This window comes from Passer domesticus, chromosome 5 (genome assembly GCF_036417665.1).
Source record: "Passer domesticus isolate bPasDom1 chromosome 5, bPasDom1.hap1, whole genome shotgun sequence".
NCBI classification, from domain to species: domain Eukaryota; kingdom Metazoa; phylum Chordata; class Aves; order Passeriformes; family Passeridae; genus Passer; species Passer domesticus.
The window spans coordinates 1482547-1501565 of record NC_087478.1 but is presented as its reverse complement, the minus strand read 5'-3'; the positions used below and the strand labels follow the sequence as shown (position 1 = coordinate 1501565).

Below are 19019 nucleotides of genomic sequence, written 5' to 3'. Positions count from 1 at the left end.
TGACTGGAACTGTTTTCTCTTCAGGACTGGAAGTGAAATCCCATCCTTGCCCAGCCTGGAGCAGATGAGAAGGAATCCCAGCTCTGTCATCCTGTCCTTTCTCCTAAGTTATAGTATCTGTCAGCCTCTTTAATCAGGAGGAATTGACAGAGTTGCTTCCCTCCCCACACCAAATTTTAGGTATAAATATGCACAGTAGAGGGAAATGGTTGGAAACATCACAAACCACTTTATTTTAAGTGGTGCAGGAGGGAGAAATGACACCTGTAGATTAAAAATATAGCCAGTAATACTTGTTTAATAAACCATTGAACATGTATGGGTGAACATGTCCCACTCAGACTGCTGGCCTCCACTGAAGTGGCCCTGGGGGGCAGCTGCCATCACCCTACCACAATCCCTCATTGCTCCCATTCTTTTTGTGGATTTAAAGCTCCTCACGAGCATCTGTGAATCAGCCAGGTATGACAGCTCAAGTAATCCTGCACACCCACAGGACTAAGTATAAACTCAGTGCGTGTTCATGTAAAGTGAAGTGAAGTGAAGTGCATTCTTCATGTAAAAGTAGCTCCTCTTCCCACCACCACCCCAAGCAGCAAAGTTCCCAAGAATTCCACTGAAATCAGCCAGGATTCCATGCTGAATACTCAGATTCCTTCCCTGGGATCTGGCTGCCAACATTTCCATTCACAATGCTGACAACACAACAGGAACACCACACTAAATTTGGCCTCTGCCCTGGTGGGCAGCATCCTACTCTTGCCCAGTGTCCTAAAGAGGCTCCAGCTTCTCCAAAAACTCCAGTTAGAGCCAAATCATTCAGTGTTTTGGCTCTACACCTTCCTGAGTCTGTGGCAGATGCAGCCACAGTTTGGGTGGAGGTGGAGAACAATGCAGCAGCAACTCCTTGTCCAGCAGCCAGCAGGACAAAACAACTGGGGGTGGTTCCTGCCCCCTGAGTTCTGTGCCCCTGGCCCCTCAATATTGCAAAAATATATTAATGCCATGGGTTTATGAGCATAAAAACCCTGAGGTCCACAAGGGAGCACATCCTTGTGGGAAATGTTGTCACTGGTAGAATTCATGAGCAGCCCTGATGTCCACAGCAGGGTGGAGCTGAAAGGTTTATAAAGCAGCACAGGCTGCTGGAGTTCCTTACCTGCTTCTCAGACATGATGTAGAGGTGTTCGTGGTCCATGGAGAAGGCCATGTCCCGGAGGATGGGGCCAGTGTCCACCACCTGCACGATCTCGTACTCCAGCGTGTTCTTGGTGGTGCCATCCACACGGATCTGTGCAGCAACAACAAGAGCAGAGGCACAATGTGAGGATTCTTCCCTCTTTCCACTGAAAACAAATAATTACAGAACCACAGAATGATTTGCGTTGAAATGAACTTTAAAGACCATCTTATTCCAAATCTCCTGCCATGGCAGGGACACCTTCCACCATCCCAGGCTGCTCCAAGCCCTGTCCAACCTGGCTTTGGACAATTCCAAGGATCCAGGGGCAGTCACAGCTGCTCTGGGAAACCTTCTCTCTTACCACCCTCACAGTAATATAGATCTACTTATGTACACAAAATTATATGTATATGTATATGTATATGTATATGTATATGTATATGTATATGTATATGTAGTTATAGTTTAGTTATAGTTATATATTCTATATATTAATTTATAAATAAAATTATAAAATTATATATTATATTTTATATTACATATTAGATATACACATTATATATATTATGTGAATATTCATTATATATTATAATAAATATATGTATATATATGTATGTGTATATATCTATATCTATATCTATATCTATATCTATATCTATATCTATATCTATGCATATATATATATATGTAATATATGGTGTATATATATATACAAAATAATCACTGGACAAATGTATTGTACCCCATTCTTTAGGACAACAACCACTGTCAACAAAAAGTGAACTTTTCCCAGCCTTCCCACCAAAAGGACAAAGCAGATTTCATCACTTCTGCTGGTCCCATCAACACAAGAGCACTGTAAGAACAATGCAGAGCCTGCTGGCTTTTATCTGCCACTGTCACTGTGTTCCTGTCACCGCCTGGACAAATCTACCACACTGAAAGTGATGGCAACGAGGGAAGGATCTGTGGTGGCGATGAGCAGAAGATAAAAAACCACACAAATCTGCAGGACTGACTCACTCGAATGCTACTCAGATAATATTATTGCTCTTATTGCTAATGTTCCACGGGGCAATTTATTATTGTGGAGTGCTCAGTGCAACTCAGGCTATTTCTCTGTCTGATTGCATGTATCAGGTATTGAAATCAGTCCTGCACCAATGTGGCACCTTATGATTCCAGACACCTCTCATAATGGGGTGTCACTTAGGGACATCAATAACTGGGATTATATGGAGGAACCAGACACACAGTCCCAGTCTGTCCCTGACAATGATACAGTGATGCAGAAGAAGACTCAGAAAACAACAGACTTTTCTTTGCCTGCTTAAAAACAATTCGTAGAGTTTGGGCTCAAAAACAGATGGAGGAAGTTTGCAATCCCTTTCAATATAGAACAAGTAATGATAAAATAGCTGTTCTCAGGAGTTCTCCTGAACCTTGTGAGGCTCGGTACAGCAGCAAACATCACAGTTATGTTTCAGAGGTGCATCCACATTTTTTATCTCCCTCTGTTTCCCATGTGTTGATTTTTCACTTTCTGAAAATATTCTATCCTGCAGCAACACAAATACCACAGTACCCTACCCTAAAAGAAACAAAGTTGTAGGAGATCATCATGCCCCACATTACAATCTCCATTCCTTCCTGACCAAAGATTCCCAGCCTGCAGTTGGATAGCTGAGCAAAAAGCACCCTTCCCATCCAAAGGAAATAACAAGCTGTGGAGAGCTTATGGTGTCAAGACCTGTTCCCACTATTCCCTGGCACAGTCCTTGAGCTTCTTCCTTCTGTATCAACCTCTCAGCCAAGAAACTGAGCCTGAATCATCTTCTGTGTTGGAAAGTCAAAGAGAAGGGAACAGAGGCAATGATAAAGGGTCTGGAAAGTCTGTATGAGCAAAGGACAGCAGTGATATACAGATTGTTATCTTTGTCTTTCCTTGATGTACTCACCTGCTGTGGGACAACAAAAGAATATTATTTCCCCAGGAAAGATGAAGAAAATGAAGCAGAAAGGATTCAGAGGGGCTCTCTGTGCCAGCAAAGGGTGTGGAGGGTGCTCAGGGATGCTCAGATCCTACGTGTTATCCATCAGATTCCCCAGAAGTGGGAACACGTGCAGGCTGTGGCTGCTGGGCTGCTCCAATGACACGGGAGGATTTGCAGTTAGTTTGTCATCTAGATGGAGCTGCTGATGACAGCAACACACGTCCAGCATCAGCACACAGAGAGGTCAGGGCCTGAAGCCCAGCACTGAGCATCCCTGATGCACCAAGGGGTCAGGGACTGAATCTCAGCACTGAACATCACAGAAACACAAAGAATTCAGGGCCTAAAGCCCAGCACTGAACATCCCTGAAACATGAAGAATTCAGAGCCTAAAGTCCAGCACTGCACATTCCTGAAATACAAAGAATTCAGAGTCTAAAGCCCAGCAATGAACATCCCTGAAACACAGAATTCAGAGCTTAAAGCCCAGCAATGAACATCCTTGAAACATGAAGAATTCAGAGCCTAGAGCCCAGCAGTGAACATCACTGAAACACAAAGAATTCAGAGTCTGAAACCCAGCACTGAACATCACAGAAACATAAAGAATTCAGAGCCTAAAGCCCAGCACTGCACATCCCTGACTCCCATCAGCTCCGGCTGCCTGGGAGCGGGGGGCTTGCTCATGTCCATGGTCCCTCACAGGGAAATTCAGCTCCTCTGAGTTCTTCCTTCTTGAAAATGGACCGTGATGTAAATCACCCATGAGGTCAAGGGCAAAGACACCAACAGGCTTGGGCTGAGTCATTGCCCTTAGGACAGGCAGGGGAAAGGAAGGAGGCAGGAAGGGCTGCAGGCTGAGGAGCACAGGAGGCTCCTGTTGGGGCTCTGCTCCAAGCCCATCAAATACCCCCACAGCAGGAGCCTGTCCTCTTTCCCTCTGAGGCTTTCCAGCTCCAAGTTCTCCCTCTCAGGGAGCAGCCAGGGAGCTCTGTCTGCTGTCTCCACTCTGCATCCCCTCGGTCTCTCGTGGCTTCTCGTTCCTGTCACAGCATCCTCGCACTCTGCTGATCCCTGTGCTAAACAAACCTCACATCTTCACTTTGACCTTGATTTTCCAGCACCACCACGGTCAGATCTGCAGGCTGCCAGATATGTAAGCAGCCAATTATCACCCCAGGGCTCAGTCACTGCCCTCAGCCTTTGCCAGGCCCCATTAGAGGGGAAAGAGCTCGGAGATGGAAGAGGCAGGCTGGAGGAACAGCCGGCTGGAGTTAACAAACCATGGAGACAGGAGGCACAGCCCCCAGGGATCTCCCCTGTGCATTTGGTGCAGGTAAAAGATTGCAGAGGCTTCACACCAGGAATACAGAGCTACTCGGAAGTGATTTAACAACTATTGCTGGCCTAATAGCCTGAAAAGTCATTATTTTGCAGAGGGGGAGGGAGGGAATGAGGGACAGGGCTCGTTGTACCGTACATGTGCAAACACACACACGTGTCACACACCCACAGCCCAACAGCTCTAAGTGCAGAAAAACCTCTCTCTGTTATATCTAGTGGCTAATAAAAAGGAAAATTCAGAAAAAGGCCAGAAAATCTGGCAGACACCAACCCACGCTGCACAGCCTGTGCAAGCCCTGCGCCAGCAGTGAGGTGATTATTGGAGACTGCAGCCAGAAGTGTAGCCCCAACTCCAACCATCCCTTTACCTGTCTTAAACCCTGTTGTTCTTATGTTGGACCCCAGGCACAGAGCCCTGATGATTTCCACCTTCCCTGCACATTCTTCACAGTCCTGAGCATCAGACAACACAACTGCATTTTCTCTTAGAGATTTATTCCTGCCTCCAAGGCTCCTGCTAGAAGCAGGGCACTTGGGCTGGTGAAAAAAATCAAAGAAGAGTCTGTGAAGGAAAAATGGGAAGATTCTCATCAAAGCCTGCAGGTTATCACCACTAAAGTCAGGGACCCAGACACAATCTCTGCTTGGAAACACAAGTTTCCAGCTGCAGGGAATTTGAAGAATGTACCACCCATTCCTTCTGCTCCTGCTCCTCTTTGCTGGCATCAGCCCCAAGCCCCACCTGGAGCTGGGGTGCTGGCATGGATAGAGTTTTCTTCTGACTGAATGGTGGGAATTCCCATACTGAAGATGTTTTTGGGGGGCTGTGGGAGATGAGAACCTGACTAACAGTCCTGTTGGGATCACTTGGGAGCTGCCAGTGAACCATGACCTCCTCAGCAAAGCAAAGGGGAGGGGGACAACAAGTGACAGAGGGGGCTCCAGGTCCATGTGTGAGTCTCAAAATACCCAGTCCACCACAACCCACAGCCCACAAACACACCCATCACCTCCACAACGGGATCATCCACCTGCTCCCCCTCCCTGAATGTCTGTCCTGGACACGCACACCCCTCAGAGTCCCAGGTGCTCAGCTCAGCTCCCTTGTCCTCCTTTAACCCAAGACGTGTGGGAGCTCCCAGGGCCCAGCACTCTCAGGCTGCACATTAATCCTTCTTCTTCCTGGAAGGCTTCACTCGCTGGGCTTGGCTGTGCAGAGCCGGCTGCTATTAAAACATCAGCGTGATGCTTCCCGAAGGTCAACTACCAAGGGACCCATTCTGGCAGCTGTTTGTTTGTTTGTCTGAACATTATCTGGGGCTGGCTGTTTATTTACATCCATTGAAGTATCAGACAATAAATATCCTCTCCCAGTAGCAAACAGATGCTTGCACTCGAATGTTCTGGCTAGTGCTGACTTCAAAACGATCTCCTTAATGAGCAAACAACACCATTAATCTTTAAAGACACAGGCTCTGGCCTTCTCTGAGCTCCCACCCAGGCCATGGCTACACCCACAGGCATCCTGGCAAGCAGCCCACGGGTCTGGTAGATGAAAGAAGGTAAAAGACACCTTCCATCACTTGGCTGGTGGTTTTCAGCCTTATCTGGGCCTCCCCAGCTGCTGAGGGATCCACGGGAGGCTGATGCTTGAGGACAGCTTCCCCAGCAAGCTGGTGGCAGATGCCTCAATCACACTTCTAAGAGGGACATAGAGGTTGGTATCACATAGTTATCAAAGAGAGGGACACAATGACCCTCTCCAAATCATGGGGATAGACTCAAAATTGTCTAGGAAAGAGCAGTGGGTTTGGGGGACAAAAAGAATTGGTGGTAGCAAGCACTTGGTGCCTTTGCTGGAAGATAAATCATGATTGTGGCAAAAAAAGAAAATATCTTTAAGCTCAGCAGAGCAACAGAAACACCTGCCTTCCAGAGAAGGCCACACACCTCTGTTAGCACCTCTATTCTTTCCTGTAAAGTGACATTTCCTGTTAAAATGCATCCACACAGATGTACTTCAGCAGCTTTACTCCAGGCCCATCAAAGCCTGATCCTGTAGACTGAATCAGTGTTTGGAGTATATTAACATCATCCAGTTTTGGTTTATTCCAGAAAAAGGCACTGGCACAGGTTGCTCAGAGAGGTTTTTTATGTTCCATCCTAAGAAGTGTTCAAGGCCAGGTTACATGGGACTTGGAGCCTGATCTAGTGCAAAGTGTCCTTTTAAAATTATCTTCAGACTCACTTCAGAAACACACTCCTAACCCAATCTCCTGCTACAACCTCACTTCTCTTTTATTTGTCCAAGCAGCTTGGACTGGTCTCTGACAGCAAAATAAAAAAAAAAGGATAATTTCCACTGTGCCAACTGGGCTCAGCTGTTTCCTACTCCTGTAAAACTATCACCATCACCCAAGAGCATCATTCCTGGCCCACCAGAGTTAAAATAAGGTCCCCTTCAATTAATATCTCTGTATAAAGCACTTGAAAACCATCCAGGGCTGCTGGGAGCGTGGTGGGGAGCAGGATCACGATGACCAGCCAGGCGGGCAGCAGGAGCAGACGCTGGGTGGATGAGAGTCATTACAAATAATTAAATGAATAACTAAGCAGAAAAGGAGCTTGGTGAACCATGGCACGCTCGGCCAAGCCATCCCTCCCCAGCACTCAGCTTTTGTGCAGCGTCAGCAGCCCCTGGGCTGATGAAGTTCCAGGGAATTCATCATCTCCTGCCCCAGCGCTTCCAGCCGCTGCTCCAGCAGCTCTCGCTCAAGTCAGGCTGGTGGCTTATTCTGGCCATGAAATTGCCCCAGTTCCCCGGGGAGGGGATTAAATGGCTGCCAGGAAGATCATAAGGGTGGATTTCAAAGGGAAAATCCTTCAGGTCATGGAATCAGGCCCTGCTACCTCTGCTGGGGTGACTGGGAGGAGCAACCATGACTGTGGTACTTCCTCGGAAAGTAGGGAAAGTGTTTTGGGCAGGAAAAGCAGGAGGTGGGAGGACAAGCTTTGTCCTCCTCATCCTCTGAGGCATCCTTCCTTTGCTGTCCCTGCCTCTCCTTCTTGCAGGGCATCTCACTGAAATCACCATCATCATTTCTCACTATTGGATTAAGGATCTGCAAACACCATTTCCAGGGGATCCAAGCAGCCCTGCAGCCCAGCACATCAATCCAGGCTGCTCTGACAAAGGCCCAGCCAGAGCCTTACGACTGCACAGGGGCCACTAATACTTCATTGCTTTTCCAATAGCAGTTCCTCCCTGTTTTATGAACCTAATGTTCCCCAGAGGATGCCAGGACTGCTGGCTGCTGTTTCTGGCATGGAGAGGAAGAAAGGACACAGCAAGCAGTGTATGAGCTCATGTCAGGCCCTTCTGATGATCACCTATTCCTGCTTTTCCATTGATTAGGGTGGCATGATGGAGCTCTATTGATCTCAGCAAAGGCAGGGAAGGGGCTGGTGACACTCCATGTTCTGCCCATTTCCCTCCATTTTCCAGTAAAATAATCTGTTCTAATTTGCCTAAAGCCTATTAACAGGAGATCAATTCCTAATAAAACATGGCATTTCAATAGCCCTGTCTATCTTAAAGGCCTTTAGAAATGCTAATTGAAAAAACAAGGCACGAGGTACCCTTAACTCCTGCCTCAGTCAGCAGCCAGCAGCTCTCTCACTTCTCCTGTACACGTGTTTTAAAGTGCTGCATGCCTGGACCATGCCAGCCCACCCAAACACAGATCTCAGAGCACCTCCAGCCATGTGGACACCAGGAAAACCTGGAGTTTACAGTGTTCTTGAAGCTGCTGCTCTCAGAGCTGTCCAGAACCCAAAGTGTCATGACAGGAGCCACTCTGAGCAGAGGGGAGAGCTGATCTGGACAGGAGAGTCATGGAATCACAGAATGGTTTGGATGGGAAGTTGCCTTAAAGACAATCCAGCTCCCCCCCTGCCATGGTAGGGACACCTTCCACTATCCCAGGTTGCTCCAAGCCCTGTCCAACCTGGCCTTGGGCAATTCCAGGAATCCAGGGGCAGCCACAGCTGCTCTGGGCACCCTGTGCCAGGGCCTTCCCACCCTCACAATCAGGAATTTACTCCTAATATCTAATCTAAATCCTCTTTTATAAGGGTTCCTCTTTGTCCTATCCCTATCTATCACCCAGTAAAAGCCACTCTCCTAAAATGTAGGTGCACCTGAGTGCACGCCACAAAAGAGAAGGGACAGCAAAGCCGGTTGGCCTTGCAATCCCATCAGGTTCCTGGTTTGTATTTCCTTTGTCCAGGAGGTCTCATGTGACAGAATCACAGAATCACTAAGGTTGGAAGACACCTCCAAGATCATCAAATCCAATCTCACAGAACAAATCTTGTTGTCAGCAAACGAGGGTTGTTTGCTGCACCTACAGCACAGCAACACCCAGGTAGAATGGTTCTTCCTCAGTTCTCCCCCAGGGCCTTTTCTCCCAGCAGCAATGCAGGGTTTTGAAGAAGACAGCTTTCCTAGAATAACTGCTGGCTAATCCTGATCATCTGCAGGCACTGCAGTGTAATCCCCACCCCGCACACCCTCGGCCAGGGGGCACAGGGGCTTCACTGGGCAGGGCCACAGGGTTTAATCCCTGCACAGGAGTCACCCACTGACCTCTCGTGTAATCCTGGAAAATTGGGTCAAACGCAGCTGTGCCTGGCTGCTGGATAGGAGATCAGCCCCGCAGAGCCAGCACAGCACAGAGGGCAGAGCAGGGCTCCTGCTTCAGGAGGCCCAAGAGAAATGTGGGACAAGATTTTGGCGGGCATCTGCTTGGTTTTCTGGTGACACGTGGGTCACTGTGCTTGACAGAGCTCCTGGGTGTTGTGGTTTCATGGTGGGTCACTGTCTCACGCCGTCAGCACAGTGGGATCCACTGGAATCATGGAATCATAGAGTGGTTTGGGATGGAAGGGATCTTAAAACTCATCTCATTCCAACCCCTGCCATGGGCAGGGACACCTCTGGCTATCCCAGGTTGCTCCAAGCCCCATCCAGCCTGGCCTTGGACGCTGCCAGGGATCCAGGGGCAGCCACAGCTTCTATGGGCACCCTGTGGCATGACCTGCCCACCCTCACAGGGAAGGATTTCTCCTTAATATCCAATCTAAATCTTCCCTTTGGCAGCTTAAAGCCACCTGCTTTGGGCCAGAGGATCCTTCAAGCCCAAAGACAAATTCCCAGCTGACAGAAATCCCCTTTTTTCCAGCCCACAGCACAGGACTGCTGTCCCATCCCACTGTGAATCCCCACTAACATTTATTGCAAGACATACTCCTGGCTGCAATGGAGTTATGAATTAAATTAGACGAAGTGAAGAATGACTTTCTGTCCAAGCCCTTCATCCTGGGCTTGGACATACCTAACACAGTGTGTTTCTGACTGCTGCTCCCAGCACCACAAAAATTAACATTACAGCTTGAAGTGTGTCCAGTCAGGCTGTACCTGAACTGCAGGGCTCACCCCAAAGTGAAACAGCTCCAGAGCTGGAAGCAGAGGGACAGGGAGGGACACGAGCAGGTGCCTCTCCCTCAGCAGGGAGAGCGTGTCAGGTACGTGCAGCTCTCACGTCCAGGAGCCCATTGACAGATGACATCATTTTTGAGAGCATGGTTTACACGCGCTCCCCCGGCGCTCCCTGATTGATAAATTAGACACTCATGAGCCATGTGCTAATCAATGCAAATCATTAGTTTGTAACAACACAAGGCAAGCTCGGCAGAGCTCATTTCTCAAGGTAATGGCCTGCCAAGCATCCGTGTTCAGCTCTGAGCTCTGCCAGGCAATCCATTACGGGGCTGCTGGCACTCACCTATGGCACCAGGCTGAGGCTTTGCAGTCCAGTCCCCACCAAGGGCTGTGATCAGTGCAAGGGCTCCAAACCTGCTGCTCCTCCTCCTCCTTCTCCTCAGCTCCTGGTGCTGCTGCCAGTGGCCACCCTAGACCCAGACATTTGGGGTGCACTTACTCCCACAGACTTTGAGATACCTCAGGTTTAGCTTTTCTATTTTTCACATTCTGTGATGCTTTAGTGTGTGGGTCTGAGCTTCATATTATGGGATGGTGAGCTCTGTGCATAGAGCAGGGAGACAAAACAATTCCTGCTGAGCTGGGCACCAAGGACAAATGATCCCAATGCCAGCCCAGGAGCACAAACCCCGTGGGCTGCAGAGAGAAAAACAAGGATGGGAGTGCAGGGGCTGCAGCTGGGCTTGGACACTGAACTGCAATGTGCACATGGAGCAGAGCTGAGCCCAGGGAGAGACCCCGGCAGCACTCGTGCATTTTGGGACCATTTGGGTTCATCCTGGGTTCATTTTGGGACCATTTGGGTTCATCTTGGGTTCATTTTGGGACCATTTGGGTTCATCTTGGGTGCATTTTGGGACCATTTGGGTTCATCCTGGGTTCATTTTGGGACCATTTGGGTTCATCTTGGGTGCAGCCCTGGCTGGGCTCTGGTGCTGCCCAAGGTGCATCCATGGAGGAGATCCTTTCAATCAATCCCTGCTTTATTCTGTGACTCTGCCCAGCCTCTGTTCTAGCTCAGCCTTCTCAAGGCATCTCCTGGACATTTGTTCTCCACTTACCCCAACCCTGCAATGTAAAATTAAAGCTATTTAAGACTCTATCAGTAGAACATTTAGGTGGGCATTCAAGGTGTGGACCTGCAGGTGTGTCCTAGGAAACTCCAAGCTGTCATCAGTGGCATCTCTAAAGGACAATGTCTGCATTAAGTTGTGCCCAGCCAAATAAAGAGGCCATTGGAATGCTCCAGACACCAGGTTTAACATCCAAATTTCTGGCCTCAGGCTCTTACAAGCTCTGTCCAGCTGAGTGCTTTGAGGGAATGAAACTCCATCAGGGAAGGATATGCCACCACTGACCATCCTGTGGAAGGGATAAGGGTGGGACAACAATGCTCCTGCACCACAGGATCCCATCCAGGCTCTGTGTCTGCCTGCCAAGCTCTTCAGGATTTCAGTCCCACTGGCAACAGAGCAGTCTCCTCATCCATGGGTCATTCTCAGGCACAAATCCTGCCACGGGTGCTCTGCAGAGCCACTCCAGGTCCTTCATGGAAATAAGGATTCTCCGTTTGACATTCCCAGAGGTAAAATTCAGGTCTCACAGAGAGGGTCCTGCTGCTGGATGCTCGTATTTATGATCCCAGTGGATAATCTCAAATGTCATCCCAGTGCCACTCAGGTGCTTCGGTTTCTCCCAAACTGGTGGAATTTTTTTTCCAAGGCAAATATTTTGGGAACTTGCTAACTTTTATATATTTATGGTTGTTATTGCCATCACTCCTGGTTCTTCATAAAGAGATTGTAAATGGATGCTTTGGGTCGCAGTGGTTCTGATTGGGATTAAGGGAACAATAATGAAAACAAAGTATGAAAATTAAATTTTTACATGTGAGAGCACGGGTGTCAGCTCTTGAGCTGCAGAGACCAAAATGCTCCCTCAAATCTGGACAGCTCTACAGCAGGGCTCAAACTGTAGATAAAAATAATTCAGAGAAGCTGCAACACCAGAGAGACTCAGAGCTTTGCCTCAGAAATTTTACCCAGTGTGTGTGAGCAGGACTGACCAGACACAACGATCCCAACGCAGCTGGCCTGGAGCACAAACCCTTCTGTGGGACAGCTCAAAAAACGAGGCAGGGAGTAATATGGGATGGAATGAAGACAGATGCACCACAACACAGGCTGGATGATGAATGCAAGTCCTTTATGAGTGTCTGCTCACGGGGCTGAGGGACCAGATTCCCGCAGGGATGAGCTCATCCCGCCGGGAACGCGGTGACCCCGAGGGTTGGGAGCTGTGGAGAGGGGGGTGCAGGGCAGCACCACAAAGGGTCCTTTGACTGTGGCCAGACAGGGAGAGCTTGGAGACACCCACGGATCCTCACCACACTGTGGCACTTGAGAGGGAGCCAGCTGCCCTTTGGCAACGGGAGGCACGAGTGGAGACGCGGGAATTCTCATGGAGACATGGGAATTCTCGTGGGTACACGGGCAGCGGGGCACATGTCAGGACAGCAGTGTGAAAGGGTATCCAGGCAGGCAAAACAGGGGGTGTGGAGGCACTCAGAAACACCTGGGTGTTCCAGGAGCATCCCCCTGGCTCGAGGATGTGCTCACCAAGGGATGACATAGGGATGAGCACACGCGTGCACTGACTAAAAATGACAGAAAAACAGAATCATGGAATGCTTAGGTTGGAGGGGACACCTCTAAAGGTCACCTGGTTCAACAGCCAGGGACATCTCCAACTGGATCAGGTTGCTCAGAGCCCCGTGCAGCCTGGCCTTGCATGATTCCAGGGAAGGTGCATCCACCAGCTCTCTGCACAATATGAGCCACTTGTAAAAACTCCCTTATATCTCATCTAAATCAACCCTCCCTCAGGATAAAACCATCACCCCTTGTCCTATCACACCCAGCAGAGTCTGTGGAGACCACAGGCATTCCCCCAGAAGGACCTGCTCCCTGTAGCAGATAACCCAGGGGATCTGATCCCAAGGGGGGCATTTCCACACCTCGGGTGGCTGCAGGCGCCAGCGAGGGCAGCGAACTCAATCACAGCCTGTCACATTCAATCTTGGAGTTAGAAAGACACATTTGCAATTTCCCTTTCAAGCTTAAGAGAGGCAGACCAAAGCTCCTGCTTTGCTGAGGATTTGGGCACTTTCTCTTAAAAAAAAATAAAAAATCAAAAGTCGTATCCCAGAGATGATATCACCAGTCAAGTGAGATTGGCTGTTCTTGCACTGATATTTGTGTCAGATGCTGGTGCTAAATGCAGAGTGATGGGCTGTGAGTGCATCACTGAAAACAGAGGAATCTGGGACCCTCAGCTCTTTCCTCACTCCCTTGCTGAGAGCACTGGGTTTGGGTGGGTGGGTGGAACAGGGTCTTGGGAACAATTCCTGTCAGCAAAATGGGGAGAGGTTATCTCCAGGGCCAGGGGAAAGGGGAACCTGGAAGAAAAGCTGTCCCCAGCCCCTTTTGTCAGCTGACACCCCTGGGGCTAAGGTTGAGATAATGAGGTCCCACATATCTCTGGGCCCCAGCCCCACTGACAGGGCTGTGCTCAACAAAGGTTATTGTGATTCAATTGCTGACTCTTTCAGCTCCTGGGCTTCTCAATGCCAAGGTGACCTATTAAGAACTTAATATCAGATAAAAAAAAACATCCCTCAAAGCTTTTTTAACCTTCATAATCTATGTTTATCCACAGAAAATAGAAGGAGGAGAGAAAAAGAGAAAGCGAATGCTTATCTTCCAATATTGCCTCAGATAAAAGGGAAACACCATCTGGGGACAAAACTTCACATTTGACCTTTCTCCCCTTTCATGAAAGCAGCCAGAAAACTGATCCAGCACTGAAACAGTGGACGGGGCCTCTTCCATTCACCTCCCATAGACTGAAGGGTGCTCCAAACCTACCACAGGTTCCTCTGCTCTGGTCTCTGACTCCTGACCAAGGACATGACTCTCCACAGACCAGCCTCAGCACAGATCTCTTTTCTCTTCATCCAGCCCCAAATCAGCAGCCAAACTCCACCCAGAGCAACACCCTCAGCAAAGGTCTCACTGAGGCCTTTTTCTCCCCAAGAGCTCCTCTCAACTCCCTCATTAGTGACCCAGAGATGTCTCTCATGGTTTTTTCCTTCCAGGAACACCAGACAATTTGCTGGTGCTCTCCATTCAGAGAATCACAGACTGGTTTGTGTTGGAAGTGACCTTAAAGATCATCTCATTCCAAGCCCCTGCCATGGGCAGGGACACCAGCCCTGGGGGATTTAAAAGCCATGTAGATGTGGCCCTTGGGGACATGATTTAGTGGTGGTCTTAGCCAAGCTGGGTTGATGGTTGGACTTCATGATCTTAGAGGTGTTTTCCAACCTTAACAACTCTATTATTGTATAATTTTAATTATTACCTCCAATAGTGCAAGAATGGCACATATCCCCAGACCCTTAATCACGGGGGTTACTGGCACATCAATCAGAATTAACCAGAAGTGTATTCAAACCCCTTGATTGAATTATCCAAAACTAATTCAAATTAGTTTAAGAATAACAGTGTGGCAGGCCCATTTTTAATGTCAGTAAATCACCAGCCAGCACCATCAGTGTGAAGCCCCCATTCAGAGGGAATCAAAAGGTGGGAATGCAGGGGGTGAGGGTGGCAGGGAGTGATTTCCTCTCAGCCAAGCACATCCAGCACCAAGCCAGGTGTGTGGGAGGGAAGCTGATGACCCCGTGGAGGAAGCAGAGCCCTCACCGTGCACTCCAAAGGATTAGGAGGTCTGCTGGGAACTGCCCTGAGGAGCTGTAGGGCAAGGCACAAGGCATGTTCAAGGGAGAATTAACAGAGCCAGAGGGATTTAGGAGGGGAGTACTGGCATATTATTCCACTTAGGTAGAGGCAGGAGACTCCTGGGAGGGGAGAGAGGCTGCCTGAGCCACACAGCTGAGCTGGGAATCAGACCCTGGATCAGGCTGGTGAGGAGTCCAAGTTGCCCCATAAATTGGTTAGAATGGTAGTCATGAATTTAACGCCATTGGTGCCTCAGGTTTTAGTTTTTATATTTTTCACATTCTATGCTGCTTTAGTGTGTGGGTCTGGGCTCACATTATGGGATGGGGAGCTCTGTGCACAGAGCAGGGAGACAAAACAATTCCTGCTCCAGCTGGGCACCAAGGACAAATGATCCCAATGCCAGCCCAGGAGCACAAACCCCGTGGGCTGCAGAGAGAAAAACAAGGATGGGAGTGCAGGGGCTGCAGCTGGGGTTGGACACTGAACTGCAATGTGCACATGGAGCAGAGCTGAGCCCAGGGAGAGACCCCGGCAGCGCTCGTGCATTTTGGGACCATTTGGGTTCATCTTGGGTTCATTTTGGGACCATTTGGGTTCATCTTGGGTTCATTTTGGGACCATTTGGGTTCATCTTAGGGGCAGCCCTGGCTGGGCTCTGGTGCTGCCCAAGGTGCATCCATGCAGGAGATTCTTTTAATCAATCCCTGCTTTATTCTGTCCAGTCTCTGCTCTAGCTCAGCCTTCTCAAGGCATCACCATCATGCAGCATTGATGCAGCCCAAAACCTCTTGTCCGCAGGAAGCAAAATAGGAATGTAGGGGAATGCAGAAAGTAGAAAGTCTGGAAAAACTGAGCAGAAAAAGGACCTGACAGACCATTTCCAGGGATGCTTCAGCTGAGCCAAGTGGTGCACAAGGACCACAGCCCATCAGAAGAGTCAGAGCAGAGCTGAGAAGTGTCACTGCCCTTCCAACAGGGCAAACATTTCGGTTTGCAGCTCCCTTTGTACCTCAGATCTTTCCCCAAACCTGTGTTGGTAGCAGAGCAATGTCCTGTCTGAGGCAAAACAGCCAGGTACTCTTTAATGCCAGAGACTGAGATGCCTGAGCTCTAAAAGCAGCATCCCATGAGCTGCAGGACTCCCCCTTCCTCTGGAGATCTGGTGTTTGCTGTTCACCTTCACACCTCACTCCCTCTGTGCAAGCTGCTCACCCCTGGGACACATCAGTGGGGACCAACAAACAGGACCTGCCTGAAAACCTGTGGGGACAAAGTGCAAACATTGCTGGGGTGGTCACTGCCATGGCCCAGACACCACTGCTGAGGTACAGAATCAGTGAATCACAGAGTGAACTGGGTAGGAAAAGACCTTTGAGATCATCAAGTCCAATCTATGACCAGACACCCTCCTCACCAACTCAACCATGGCACTTTGTGCCACATCCAGGCTTTTTTTAAACACCTCCAGGGATGGTGACTGTGCAAAGTCTTTGCTTCTTTTTTTGCCAAGGCTGGGATTAAATGTGTGAGATGGTATTTCTTGTTGGGACTCAGATGTTTATTGGTTCTTATCTCTGTTACAGTCTCACAAACCCTGAGCTCTGCAGCACTTCACTAACAAACTAAAAATGGAACCCCATCTCTCTCTTTTCAAGGCCTTTTAAGGATAAACTGTCCAATTAAGAAATAACACCTAAATTGTTTTCTCTTTTAATCCAACAACCAACCACCCATGCCCCACAATGAGGACTTTTTTATCCAATTACACAAAACCACCCAAACCCATGGAGAAGAAGGTGAAGAAGAAGGAGCAGCCATTGCCCCAAAACCTCCACCTTGTTTTATATATATTACTGTATTCTAAACCCTTAAACTCTGAGTTTCCCACCCTGTGCTATCACACACTTCTATCCAAACTGCACAGCCACAATCCCAGTTCTGTCATTCCATTTTGGAAGCTTCTCCAGGGCCTCAGGTCAGTGCAGAGTTCTCCTGGGGGTCAGAGCCTGCAGCACAGAAAGTCTGGAATTCTCAGCCAGGGTTCCAATAGGTAACTCCATCACCACCCTGAGCAGACAATTCCAGTACCCAATCACTCTTGACACCGTGAAGAGTGAAAAGTGAAGAATTTTTTACTGATTTCTAACCTAAACTTCCCCTGGCACATTTGGACAGCAGAATTTGAGAAAAAACCTGCTTCTCTAACACAATCGTGACACTGCTTTGGTTGAGGTCCCTGGAGTTCCCAAACTGGATATTTTCCCACTATTTTGAACAGGTCCATCAAGGAGGAGAGCATGCAGCAAGCTCAGCAGCACCTCTGGTGATGGGAAGGTGATGGAAGAAGAGCCTGGGCAGCATCTCCTGTCTCCACAGCCTCTCTGCCGTGGGCAGGGAGGGACAGCAGGATCATGTCCCTCATACAAGCAGAGGGATCACTTTCCTCTGGGACCTCAGGGTAACCGGGGCAGTGAAATTCAACCCAAAGCCACTTTGACATCAGGTCGTGGCTGGAGACAAAGCAAGGTCAAGAGTTCAGCATCAATACAGCCAGTGCCAGTCAGGACACAAAAGCTCGGGGATCAGATGTACCTGCCGAGGGCTGCTGGGGAGGGAGGGCATTGAGATGCATAATTACTGCTCCTTTCATCCCTGCTGCTCCTTCCCTGTTCACACGAGGCTCTCCTGGCTCTGTCCTTGCACAGGTTCTGTCCCAGCAGGGTCCCCCTCCCCACACACAGCCACACCAAAAAGGGGCTGGAAGGTGAGGGGTGCCAGAGCTGAAGCCCCCCTTCACTGAAGGTTTCAGCAGCCAGCTGTATCATGATCAGCTCCAGCTTTGTGGTGGAGAAAATCATGGAATCACAGAATGGTTTGGGTTGGGAGTGATCTTAAAACTCATCCAGTTCCATTTTCAGGGTGCTTCAAGCCCCATCCAACCTGGCCTTGGAAACTTCTAGGGATCCAGCGGCAGCCACAGCTGCTCTGGAAAACCTGTACCATGGCCTCACTTCCCTCCCTTCCTAATATCTAATCTAATCTAATCTAATCTAATCTAACCTAATCTAAATCTCTCTCCTCAGTTTAAAATCATTCCCTGTGTCCTGTCCCTGCAGGCCTTGTCCCCAGTCCCTCTGCAGCTCTCCTGGAGCCCCTCCAGGCCCTGGAATGTGCTGGAAGCTCTCCCTGGAGCCTTCTCCTCTCCAGGTGAGCTCTCCCAGGCTGCCAGCAAGGTTACCCCACACCAGTAGCACCAGAGGGTGCAGTACATTCATGTGTGCTGGTGACTGCAGCTAAAATAAAAAGAACCTTAAACCTCCAAAGTGGGAGTGACTCCTTTTCCTTGAAGTCCTGCCAGAGTGGGATAGCATAGGTGTTTCATATTCCCAAAGTTTGGGGTATTTTGTACTGAAATATTGAGTTAAGGAGACATTGTGAGGTACACACTGACCTTACCCAAACAACATCTTGAAACATCTGCAATATTGAGGATTCTCTGAAAAAAGGACTTTTTACAGGAATCGCCATTTGCTACCTCTTTCTCAAACCCTCATCTCCTTTTTAGGGAAAGCCTTCCACATTTCTGGCATTTTGTTGTGGCAAAACAAGATCAGTTCCACAAAACTGAAAGAAAACTGAGCAACCCCAGGTTTGGAGACCATCACAATCCCTTGAGGATGCTCCACAGAGCCCTGGGGAAAACGGATTGATAAGTACCTGGAGTTCCCTTGTTTTATTCTCTCTCTCCAGATCTGCCTCATAGGACAGAAAAAGAGGGGAAAAAAGATTTTTTTAATAGGTATTAAACCAACCCTTCCCAAGCTGCATCAAAAGTTTTCCTGGTCCACAGGAGATGGTAAAAAAGCGGCTCTGCCTCAACATCTGCTGCAAAAGGAGGGGAAGAAGAAGGGGCTGGGGCTGGACTGCTGATTATTTTTGGAAACGACCAACCCAAAATGCTCTTTTTTTGGCCGGAGCTTCTCCACGTGTGCAGCAGATGGCGCAGCTGCAGTGGCTGTCCCACTGTCACCTCTGTCCCCACTGTCCCCACGGCAGCCCCGGGACCATGCCAAAGGCTCTCCCTCTCTGTCTGGGGCTCTCATCCTGCCCTTTTTCGGCTGAGTCTGGCC

General features: G+C 49.0%; 1 protein-coding gene across 3 annotated transcripts in view; it reads right to left on the bottom strand.

The window, feature by feature from the left end:
- The window catches only part of PLXNA4 (plexin A4), a 451266-nt gene that overhangs the window by 225460 nt on the left and 206787 nt on the right, over positions 1-19019 (bottom strand). For all 3 annotated transcript variants that reach the window (XM_064421667.1, XM_064421666.1, XM_064421669.1), the window contains exon 4: positions 1160-1291. In XM_064421667.1, the coding sequence (XP_064277737.1) occupies positions 1160-1291 (132 nt within the window). The remainder of the gene's footprint in view (positions 1-1159; positions 1292-19019) is intronic.